At 48.8% G+C, this 11,932-nt stretch overlaps 1 protein-coding gene and 1 long non-coding RNA gene across 3 annotated transcripts; both read right to left on the bottom strand.

The window, feature by feature from the left end:
- Positions 1-698: 698 nt before the first annotated feature.
- On the bottom strand, positions 699-8,958 carry LOC125323879 (TOG array regulator of axonemal microtubules protein 2-like). 2 transcript variants are annotated; one of them, XM_048299253.1, is made up of 5 exons: positions 8,927-8,958; positions 7,867-7,970; positions 4,942-5,146; positions 3,543-3,759; positions 699-944 (listed from the first exon to the last, which is right to left on the bottom strand). In XM_048299253.1, the coding sequence occupies exons 1-5, from the start codon at positions 8,936-8,938 to the stop codon at positions 709-711; spliced, it is 774 nt and encodes a 257-aa protein (XP_048155210.1). In that variant the 5' UTR covers positions 8,939-8,958; the 3' UTR covers positions 699-708. The 2 variants fall into 2 exon arrangements, with proteins under 2 accessions (XP_048155210.1, XP_048155208.1); XM_048299251.1 differs by lacking the exon at positions 699-944 and having other exon boundaries at positions 3,160-3,759.
- Positions 8,959-9,003: 45 nt separating this feature from the next.
- Positions 9,004-11,931, bottom strand: LOC125323903. The gene is made up of 3 exons (XR_007202689.1): positions 11,890-11,931; positions 10,237-10,389; positions 9,004-9,044 (listed from the first exon to the last, which is right to left on the bottom strand). It is a non-coding gene; the product is annotated as an uncharacterized LOC125323903 (long non-coding RNA).
- Between the last annotated feature and the right edge of the window lies 1 nt (position 11,932).

The raw sequence follows: 11,932 nt of genomic DNA on the forward strand, positions 1-11,932 counted from the left end.
AAGGAAAACTTCTTGATAAGACTGTAGCCAGTCACGCCTGCAAAGTGGAGACACAAAATATAACAGAGGCCACAATGCAAACCTAAAGCATCAGAAGCTACGTATTTAATGGGACAGACCACCTGGAAACTTCTAAAGAGCTGCACAGGGAAACACTCTCCTGCCAGCAGCCACTTGAGGCAGGCCAGGGAGACACCCTGACCCACTTGCACAGAGCCAGCACAGGAACAGCCTGGCCTCTGGGCTGCCCTGGGACAGCAGGGAGCCCAGAGGCCTGTGCTTTCCAGGAATGGCTCAGCTGCACACGCACCCTCCTGCTCCTCTCCCGGCCCCACAGCTGAGCAGCCCTACAGCTCCACGGGGCACTGGGAGCAGCACAGCTCAGTGCAGGGGGCACATGCAGGGCAGAACTGTTCCCTGGCAATGTGCCCAGGCTCTCTAGGCTGGCACAAGAGCCTTCCTCCCGCCAGAGAGCGGCCCAGCTCCCGCCTTACCTCTTTGTGAGGCTGAGCCATGCTCAGCCTTCACCTTGTCCTCAACTGGAAGTTGCTTCAGGCACCCCATGCCACGACTAGGAAGGGGGGTGGAGAGAGCGGGGGCAGGTGCACACCCTTCCTTTGCATTCTGTCCTTTTTGGCACAGCTAAGAAGTCACGTCCGGAGGTGTCCAACTCAGCACTTTGTCATCTTCCCGCAGGTCATCGAGCCTTCACCAGCCCAAAATGTCGGAGAGGTTTTCCCGCACATGCGGAGGCTGGCTGGCAGCATGCTTCCTCAGCTTGGCGCCCATCACCTTGTAGAGGGCGCAGGCAAGCTTGGTGACCACAGTGCGGACATTGGCGCTTCGGACAGGCAGCGCCTTGTTCCCCAGGAAGGACCAGAGCACGGGCAGGGCGTAGCGCTGGACGACTTCGGGGCTCCTGGGATAAACCCATGCCACAAGCGCTGCCGGAAGAGAGACACAAACTTCTTAACCACCAGCCTTAATGCAAACAAGGATCTACCTCTAGTTGTGATTTTGGGAGTCTCTCTGGCTAAGATCAGTGAAATAACAGTGAGAGCCCCATGATCCAGAAATGGGCAAAGCAGCTGAACATCCCCAAAACAGAACCACCAAGCCCTCAGGACTAATTTCTCCAGATCCGAGCCTTGTACCTGTGGCAGACTTCACACCTTTACTAAATCATTCCACAATCTGTTTCCGGCATGATGAATGACCAAAATGTCAAATTGCTGTTTATTTCCATTTAGAAGTTGTCTAAACCCACTGCTGAAGGTTTGAAAGGCACTTTAGAGAGGAAATTGAGAGATTTCTAATAAAAAGGATGACTCCGTTTTTGTGACCTGGCTTAATTAGCAGTGGATTTAGACCCCGCTAAAGCAAGGCTATAAATAAAGCAAGGCTATACACTGTCTTCTCTAGTATATATTGAGGTTATCATTTTTCCATCCCTTGGCTATTGCTGACATAGCAAGCTCCTCTGAGCAATCAATTATCAGCTGCATTTGGAGCATTTTGGGCAGCGCTGACATAGGAAGACCCTGACTGCACACCCTGAAATGCTCAGTCCAATGGCACTTCCACAGCACAGGCAGGGAGCCTCAGCACTCTGCTTCTGCCCCTCTGCCCCCAAAGGCTGCCTTGCACAAAATCCGTGCCTCTAACATGTGTGCTGAGTTTGGACCTAAGCTGTGACCCCCAGGCACTGCAGGCTTCCGCCTCAAAACTTTCCAAGAGCAAAGCAAGAATTCTGTGAGGACAAAACAAACCGATCCCCTGAAACAGCATTTGCCACCATTTTCCCTAAAGGATCAGAGCTGTCCCTGAGCTTCCAAGAGAGGAGCCAGCTTGGGAATTTTTAGCCCCTCCCTTTCCTGGAGGCAGCTTCTGAGATGCCCCAGTGAGAGCTCAGCCCCGAGGCCAAGTGCCGCCCCCATCTCAGATGCTGCACACCTCTGCAGCAGCCAGGGAAAACCTGCCCAATACACCTTCCATGGGTATTGGGCAGGAGGGACAAGCTCAGCACCTCCTGATTTGGAGGAGCCACTCTAGTGTCTATTCACTGGCATTCCCTGTAAATTCTGCCTCGGAAGACCTCTTGCCTTAGAAGGGGAGGCCATACCTGAGAGATGCTCCGTGACATCCAGCAGAGCTTGGCCCTTCAGTTCACTCCTGCGGTGGCTGAACTCTTTCATCAGGGATACTTTATCTACAAGGGAAACACACATTTCTGCTCTCTCTTCTGAGGTCATAAGAGAAAGGACAGTGGGGAGGGAAAGGGCAGGGGCAACTATATTTTGCAAAAGAAAGGAAATTCCTGCCGATTTTTGAATCCTTTTCTTCTTTCCTTCCAGCCTACTTGGGAAGATTTTAAATTCCAAAAGAAAAGCTCTCCTGTCACTTTTTAAATCCAAAGTTGTCTGCTGTACCAGGAGCTATGTTAAACATTTCACATCAGGGACCTCAAGACTTCAATCACACGTAAGCAGTGAAAAGGTTTTGCATCCCAGAGCTTTGCAGAGGTGATCTTCTCTCTCCCCTATGGAAAAGGGTGAGAAGGCTCCAAAATGCACACCTCCGTTCCCACCTGAAGGATAAGCTGTTTTTAAATTGTCAGGTTACCTGTGTGGATCTAGGGACAAGACTCCAAGTTACTCATACAAGAGCTATTAGTGCTCAGTGCCTCAGTAGCCTGTGGGTTTCTGTAACATCTGTGAAATCAGATCTTGGCAGAGAGACTGGAAAATGAACTGATTTCCCAATACTTGACCGGCGTATGTATTTTGGTTTTCCTTGTGCCTATCTGTCGCAGTTTTGGGGGTCATGTTTGAATTTACTGTTGCCTGCATTGGCCTGCAAGCCTCGAGTCCTGCCACTCTAATAAGCCAAGGCAAGCTTTTCCTGGAGACAGAACGTGTGTGGGATGAAGTTTGGTCCCTCACAGGGTCACCCAGGCTGGCAGTGACAAAGCAGGCAATCTGCTTCATTGGGAACCACTACAGAGCTACACCCCAGTGTGGGTTTCAGTAGCAGGGTATTATTAAGAGCTCCTTTCCTGCATGAGATACAAAAAGGAGGTCCCAAATGATCTTCATGCAAGCATGCAGTAAAGAACTGATCCTGCTGTCCTAATGAAGCTAATGCCTATGATGTGGAGCCTTCCAGGAGGCTGCTCTGCAGAGGTTCTGATGCGCCGCTGTCCCTTCATGCCAACAGCAAAGCTATTCATTTGGGAAGTCAACTGGGGCCCAGGCAAACTCCAAAAATCCCTTTGGCCCTGAATTCCAGCAAAGCTGTAGTCCAGCACTTCCTCTTCAGACAAGCAGCACAGAGCCAAGGGCTCCTGGGACTTTTGGGAAATGCTGATGCACATTCAAGCCTGCTGGGGGACTGGTGCGTAAGGACTGCACCTGCACAGCTTCTGGTGGATGTCAGCTGGAGGTTTCCACAGACAACAACAGCTGTCAAGGCACTCAGCGTTCTCTTGACTCGCAGAGGCAGAGACACACTTGAGGAGAGTCCATGCCAGGGCTCAGCCTTACCTAAGTGAGCCATGGATTCTTCCAGCGCTTTCACAGCTGCGGCATAAACCCCGGGGTCCTTTGAGTTTAGGTTGTTTGTTATTCCTTCAACCAGACAGATGATCACCGGGTTTAAGCCATCTTTCAGGATGCCTACGATTTCAGCCAGCACGTCCAGCGCCTTCTGCTTCACTTTCTTGTGCGTATCACCAAGTCTCGGGACAAAATAATCAAAAATCTGTGAAGAGAACAAACAACATGAAAGCTGGATTAAAATGTCCTTGTTTGAGGAAGGGACGCAGAAGTGAGCACTCAGCAATGTAAAAGATGAAAGTGATCCTTCCTGTCAGGTCACCACTTGCTTGCACAATTTCCCTGTTTTCCTGTGGGCCGCTCACTGGAATGGTTGCGCAACCTCATGCTGGTTGAAAGATTTTCATATATTTTGAAGAGCTTTGGGTGGGGACAGAATAGTTCCTATGGTGTTTCTCTCCACATTTCAGTCATTAAATTCATCCCATTTATTGATGCAAAACGGTATCTTTGCTTTCGAAGTATGGAACCAGATATTTACAATGCCCCTTTTTCTACACAGTTGCCTCAAGTTCTGAGGGCAGTTACGATTTTGCCAAAACTATGGCTGGAGGAGATCCAGGTTTTGTTCCATCTGTCTCAGAACCTGTGTCTGGAGAAGTGCAGGGCTCTGATCAACTCTTCCAGGATCCAGACCAATTGTCTACCCAGCAGGTAGACTTCTGAAATTTAATGTGCTGGACCGCTCTCATTAGAGCAGGTTCAGTCCCTTGACAGCCACATTATCAGGCACCATTTTCTGGACAAAGGGAAAAAGCAGCTACTGGGAGGAGAAGGAAGAGATCTGTCCCTAGCCATTTCCCTCCTTTTCCAAAGAGAAAAAAGACCCCCCCAAGAAGGGTGAGCACCGTCTTTACCAAGAGGACTAGGGATGCCGATGGAAATGAGTAACCAGAGTTGTGCCTGTGCAAGACAAGTCGGAGTTTACGGAAGTATCCTTTTAAAAAAATTGGTTTAAACCAGCCCAGCCTGATACTTCTCTTCCCCATCCAAACCCATTTTTTTGTCTGGAGAATAATTGCCACGCTTTCAGTGGCTGGATTCCCTTCACTTAACCCAAGTGGGAGTAGGAGACAGCAGAAGTTACACCAGCAGAAAACTCTGTCCTCCTCTGATGAACAGCATCAATAGGCACCTGCCAGACAAATACATCTGGACCGAAAGAACTTGTCCTGAAGCGTGGACCTGAATTAAATATTTCAGGGTAAGAGGCAGCAGCCTGTCCCACACAGCCAGGATGTAGTGCCAAGACACACTGAATTAACTTGCCTGCTACAGGCTTGGGAAAGGAGCTAAAGGAAAGGAACAATGAAGACACCCTACATACTTGGACAGTGTTAGTGGAGACGAGCTGGGGGCTGCTTTTGCACAGGTCTAGGAGGAGTGCCACTCCTTCCATCCGTGTCTTAAACTCCTTGGCTTCCAGGAGATTGTACAGCTTCTGGAGCGACTCCGTTTCTTCCACAGCCGGAGGTAACGTGACCTGGGCTTTTGGGCGGCGTAGGAGGCGTCCATCAGAGGTAGACTTCACCCTGTTGAATAAAACCAAATGCGGACCTGTTGGTGATCATACCTTCAGTTAATTGTGAGCAGAACATCTTGGGGAGGTTTCCTAATGATGTGATTTCAAGCTAGAAAATCCTGATCTGAAAAACAACGGGAGACCTCATGACAATCTGTCATGGGTTAGCAAGCATAGTCCCGGAAGTGATGTTCTTGCAAAGGAGTGCTTACAGCTCCTTCTGTGACCTGACAGAACCTATCAGCTGGCCACTTTGAATATGGACAATTCTTTAAGCCACTTAAAGTTGTGACCGCCTCTGTGATCCACACTTAAGAACAGGAAACCCCGAGGCAGACTCTCTCTGTCTTGTTTCCGGTGCTGGGACAGGTGGCTGCGGGCCCCGTGTGGGGGCCAGCGGGCCCGGCCCAGGCCCTGCTCAGGCCAGGCCGGGTCGGGCCACGGCCATCCTGGAGCCGACGGGCCCTGTTCCACCCGCGGAACCCCCCCCACAGCAGGGCTGTGGGCAGCCGGAGCGGCTCGGCTCCCCCTCTCCAGAGCTGCCAAGATTCAGCTAAAGCTGCACGGCTGTCTGGCAGAGGTCATGTGACCAACAGCGATAAGCCACATTCCAGCTGCAAGGCCTAGGTGAGATTAACCCTTTTAGTGCTATGAAGAGCTGAAAACCGGAGGGAAGTGAAAGAGGAGATGCTTAAAGCTGAAATTCTGTTGTGAAGCTATGATCGATCAGAGTACCTGCTGTAATTTCATGAAGGCATGGGGGGTGGAGCATTCAACTTGTACTTGTGAGCAAAAGCACCTGCGCTGAGATAAGCAGATGCTGACGCAGCTGTAATTTCATGAGAAGTTTGAACAGGGAGAGATGGAAGTGATGAGGACTTTTGCTCCAAATGGAAAAGGAGAAAACCTCAGGTCCTAGAGATGCTCCCAGAGATAGTTCTAAAGAGGAAGATGAGGAAGACCCTTTGCTTCCAGGGAAGGAGAAGGGCCTCTATTCTTAGAAATGAAATACTCCCAGAGATGGGTGAAGAGAACTTTTGTTTCTGAACGGCTCAACCTTAAAATTTTACCCCAGCAATTCAAGAGTGGACCCTCGAAAGCAGTTGTGGGAAAAGCTGCAAGACGGGGGAAGGGACTCACATGCAAGCAGAGAACCAACCCGGGTGGCTGGCTCCTTGCGATAATGTTTTCATAGCATGGGCAAGAGACTCCTCTTCCTAAATGGACTGAACAAGGTTATTATGGAAGTGGTAAACAGACTGAACATCTCAAGGGCTGTCTTTTTACATTATCACTGCAAGAAGGGAGAAAGGCAGGGGGGAGGAGAAGTGTTCTGAAGGCATGGTATGACTTTTTTTTTCTTCTTTTAGGTCTGTTAATAAACTTCTTTCTATTCTTTCAAGTTTGGTGCCTGCTTTGCGTTTCTCCTAATTCTTATCTCACAGAAGGTAAATAGTAATGAGTATTTTGGACCAAACCACTACACTAAATTGGTGTTTCTGCCTGGTTACAAACCAAACCCGCTACACAATCATTACAGGAGACAATCTGCAAGCAACATTCTCACCAGTGCTTACTCAGGAAAACCAAGGATGAGATGCATCTCACTTATCTCCAGACGGCTTCCCAGGTACACATGTCGCACTGCTTTGTGAAGAAAGAGAGACGCTACTTCCATGTTTAAATGCCTCATCATGAGGGAGGTGTGCGTCTTATAATAAGGAAACTCATCCCTCTGGAGAAGTGTCTCTACAGCAGGCATGACAATCTGGAAAAGTAGCTCAGATGCATCTGAACAGATGGATAGGGGCATATCTGAAGGATCCAGAAAATCCGTAACAGGGATAAAAACAGAAGCCAGACATCCCAGCACTACGCTCACATGATTGCTTCCCTAGAGACTAGATCCACAGCTTAACAAACCCACTGGGAACAACTCTCTTGAGCATGGGAAGATCCTGACTATGCTACTGAGGCATGTGGTCACTCTCCTGCCAGCGCTGAGCATGACAGAGCTAAATAAATCCCCTCTGTTATCAGAGGACAACAGGTACAAGTAGCTCTCCCACTGGCAGGAAGAGACAGCAAGGACCAAATTCCTGTCTCAAATGCTGATTGCAGCACAGGGGGAAATAAACCAAACATGCTGTCCATCAAGCAAACAGTATGAAGGACAGGAATGTCAAGACAAAACGTCCACATTGAGACACCTGTTGACCAAAGTTGCTCAGGAACTGGCTTGCTACTTACTACTCATCTTGGTACTGTCTGAGGGTAAGAAAACCATGACTCAGGAAGGCCAAACCACATGCATGGGAAGTGCTATTTTGGGGAACGGCATCTTGCTTCTAGACTGGGACTTCTCATCAAAACACCCATCTGAAAAAGACTGCTCTCAGAGGAAAAAAACCCTGCTTGAATTTACTTGTCCCAAGTGAGGCAGCGGAGACATGGCCCTCTCACAGCCTCCACAGCACTGTCCTTGCCAGTGCACTGGATCTTCTGAGCTGCAACCAATGGGTGTCTTTTTGTCGCCCATTTTTTGTGGAAACCCTTCCAGAGAAGTTGTGTTCAGCGTAATGCAGAAGGAGACATTTTTTATGATAGAGCATTTGTAGGGAAAGGAAACAATCTCTGGCACAGGTCATCTCCACCAGAAAGATTTTCCTGAGGAAGAGACATGTAAAGCTTGCCACGTGCTTTGTCACATCTAACTAAAGTGCTCAGTACCGTTTACTAGAAGGCAATGTGGCCTGGGGCTTCTTCGAGCCATCGCTCCTCTTCTTCACAGGCTTCTCGACAGATGGGTGTTCATCCTTCTGCGTTTCCATCCCCTACAAAGGCATAAAGAAACCCCATGGATCTTTAGAATGTAAAATAGGAAATTACCTGTTTAAAACACAACTTATAACCAGGATCACTGCTACCAAGGCTTGGGCAAACCTTTCCGAACTTACAGAAGGAAACAGGCCAGAGGTTCAGTGATGCCAACTCTTTGTTTTCAATAGCCCAAGGCAGGTTATGGCTGCTACCATACTGAGCAGCAGTCTAAAATCCCCAATTCATTCCTCTTGAGCATAAATGGGAATAATGCAAACTGGTAGGGAACTAATGCTCTTAAAGGAAGCTGCAGAAAAATTTGGACTCTTTGGAGGTTGGCCCATTGTGTTGGAAGTTGATTTGGTTCCACACTCACTCTCCCTGTTGCTGCACAAAGGCACACTCCCTTCTATAATGTAGGTAAAAAGAATAAAAAAATAACCCAGGCAAACAAATGATTTTCCTCTGGATGCTGCTGAATTCACCAAGCTTCTTCCAGCTGCACAGGGCATGACAGCAGGGCAGTATTCCCAGAAGACAGATAGTAATTGTAGGAATTGGGATTGACTGGGACATCTTTTGAATATTTGGAAATTTTCTTGGCACTACTGCTTCCTGTGTCTTTTGCAAAGACTCTGTTATCTCCAGAAGCACTGTTCTCACTTAATTGCGTCACTGGGGGCAGAGTAGGGATAGTGGGGTGGGGGGTTATGCTTAAATGTAAACACATTTCCTCCTCTTTCCCTTCCCTGTTTGTGGCCAATATTCAAAATATCCAATACCCCACTTTTCCCCTAATATTATCAATTCCTTTGTGCTCTGCAGATGAACAGGCTACGGATCAACAGTTCATTCCCAGGAGCAAAATGATTTGGCAGAAAAGGAATGAGATAAGATTAGGTATGTTTGATCTCATATCAGCAGTGGCAATACTTGCACAAAGGAGACATTTCTCCTACCAAGCACTTACTTTCTTCTTCATTCTTGTCAGAATATCTTCCAGGTCACGGGTGGAAAGAGATTGTTCCAAAAGCCTTTTAAATTTTTGGTGATTCAGCATCATTTTCACCATCTCCTGTCCATAATGCCTAAAACAAGAAAGAAAGAAAGAAAGAAAGAAAGAAAGAAAGAAGGAAAGAAAGAATAGAAGGTGAACAAACAAAGGAGGAGCGTTAACAGAATAAGCTGATACCTTAAACTCAGCAGCTGCCATACCTGCATGAGAAGGCATTACCTACTCAGCAAAGAGAGAGGTTTACCTCCACTTGTCACTGCACAGTGCTGTCAGCTGAACACAAGAGGCAAGAGGAGAACGTGGGGCAACAGAAAAATACAATCTCACTCTGAAACTGTGGGTGCGCTTCTGTGGCATCGAAGGATCCCAGGGAACAAGCAAAACACCTCTGCTTTGAGTCAGAGCTTATTAGCAGTGTCTTGCTGCCATTGCACAGTAATTTGCCTTTCTTTAACTGGCAGGGAAGCCAGGACCAAATGCCTCATGCTTGCTTTTGATTATTCTATACCATATGTATGCACAGGGACAGCTAGTTGCTCATGCGTTCTTGGCAGCTATTAATGGGAATTGAATCCTCAAAGTGAGGGGATTTGGGTGGTTTGGGTTGATTTTGCCACTAGGAAACCACAGTTTTCTTCAGGAAGCAATTTGGAGGTCATTCAGCCACAGATAAGAGCATTACAGAAATCTGCAGAAGAGGTTTAGAAAGACTGAATACATTGGCTAAAGACCCCGGGAATATTTCTAGGAAAGTCTTAAGTTAATGAGAAATAGATGTATGCGATCCTTCAGTGATGAACATTAGACAACATTTTGGCTTTGTCTTGTGCACCTAAGGCCAAGCAAAACTGTTTGACTGGCTCATCTGATGGCTCTTTTGATCTCAGGAAAGAATCATTCAAGTCCCAGGAAGTTGGCAATGCTCCCTCTTGCGGGACAACCTCAGGTTCCCCAGCACAGTCATTTCCCCAGACAAGCCAGGGCAGTGGTCACAGCACCAAGCCTGACAGAGCTCAAGAAGCCTTTGGACAATGCTCTCGGGCACATGGAGTGACTCTTGGGGGGCCCTGCACACAGGCAGGAGCTGGACTCGATGACACTGATGGGTCCCTTCCAATTCAGCGTATTCCGTGACTCTGTGAACCTCATCCACACAGTGAGGGAACTTAATATTTCCTTTAGCTTCCACTCTTTTGTGGTTTTGCCCTTTACAGCCAGACACCCAACAGTTTTCCTGTTTTAGGAGGTGAAATGAAGATCATTACCTTGTGTCCTCGTGACAGTCCTGAGCAAGCGTCCCTGCCGCGTGCGCCAGCCTCTCAGCCCTGGGCGTTCCTGCGAGCTTCGTGACTCCAGTTTTCTCCATCAAGGACAGGAGGAGTTGGGCCGCGCACTTCCGCACCTGGACGTGGCGGCTCCTGGGAAGAAGAGAGCGGACACTGGGGCACAGGGAGCAGAGGGACACAGCGCAGGCCTTGGCCAGAGCATGCTCCCTGTCATTGCTGGGGGAAGGAGGCCTGGGTTCTCCCTGACACTTGGGACACCTGTAGAAGGTTCTGTCCGCAGAGAAACACAAAGTTAGCACTCTACAGAAGGACTGCCTGCAAGCAAGAGTGAGGAATTCAGTCTCCCTGCACTATCTGATACTCAACGTCTTTCCCCAAATTCACTCTGAGAAAGAGGGAAATTAAAGACAACCCAGGCTGACCCATCAGGGGCCAGCCACTACACAGACAGCTGCAGCAGGATTAAGGATATTTCCACCCATTTACCCCAAATCTGCAGACCTTGGGAAAGAAACAAATGCAGGGAAAACACGCTGTGGGACATGAAGTTGCAGAATATTCTGCAATGCAGCCAGTTTCTTCTGTGAGGCTTGGCAAGAGATACATCTGAACGTTTCCCCCTTTTCCAAAGCTGAGGAAAGGGTGGCAGTCAGTTTAGCCAGCTTGTCCTGTTCTAGACAGTGTCTCTTGGGGACTATCAGGCCCAGCACCAACACTTAAGGCAGCACCTGCTTCAGCTGTCCCACGGCAGTCGGCCTGTGAAGGTGCCTGTACAGTGATTCATCATCTCAAGGCTAACATGAGACATCAGTTTGAATAGCAAGTGGGCCTCTAAGGCCAGGACAGTCCTACAAGACTCCTCTTGGCAGGAGCTGCACCTGCTGTGCAGGCTGTGCCACACCCAGCACGTTCTCCCCCATGTGCTCCATGCCCCAGCAAGAACCCTCCTTACTTCTCAAGTGAATGGCATAATGAAGATGCATGGTTTTTCCCAAGGCCTCTGTGGTTAGGGCTGTGAAATATCAAAGAGCGCTCACAGCTGCAGTTGCAATTGTCCCTCTTCCCACAAAACCACAGGGCTCTATCCTTAGCCTTTGCAGGCACTTTCACTTGCCCACCATTCACCACATCTAGGCAACTCGGACAGACTGGGAGAACTCCAGGAAGCAGCAGCAAGCTGAGTCAGGGGAGGTTGAGCTTGGATATCAGGAAAAAGTTTTTCACCCAGAGGGTGGCTGGGCACTGGAACAGGCTCCCCAGGGTACTGGTCACAGCACCAAGCCTGAGAGAGTTCAGGAAGCCTTTGGACAACGCTCTCAGGCACATGGTGTGACCCTTGGCGTGTTTGTTCTGTGCAAGGGCAGGAGCTGGACTCGATGAGCCTGATGGGCCCCTTCCAACTCAGCATATTCTACAGCTCTGTGATTCTGTCAACTAAAGGGCTGCATGAGGGCAGAAATAGGTGACAAGAGGAAAGAAGTGAGGTTGATTGGAGAATCAAGTCACTGAGTTCACAGAAGATGCAGGATACAGGACCCTTCCCTCCCACCGTTCCCATTCTCTCTCTCAGCCCTTCTCCCCCCCCACACACAATAGAAGGTGAAGAATATCACTAAGAGAAGAAGAACCTACTGGACTCCACTGTCCATGAGAGCAGTCATTGCTCGTGCAGGAG

This window comes from Corvus hawaiiensis, chromosome 3, assembly GCF_020740725.1.
Source record: "Corvus hawaiiensis isolate bCorHaw1 chromosome 3, bCorHaw1.pri.cur, whole genome shotgun sequence".
NCBI lineage: Eukaryota > Metazoa > Chordata > Aves > Passeriformes > Corvidae > Corvus > Corvus hawaiiensis.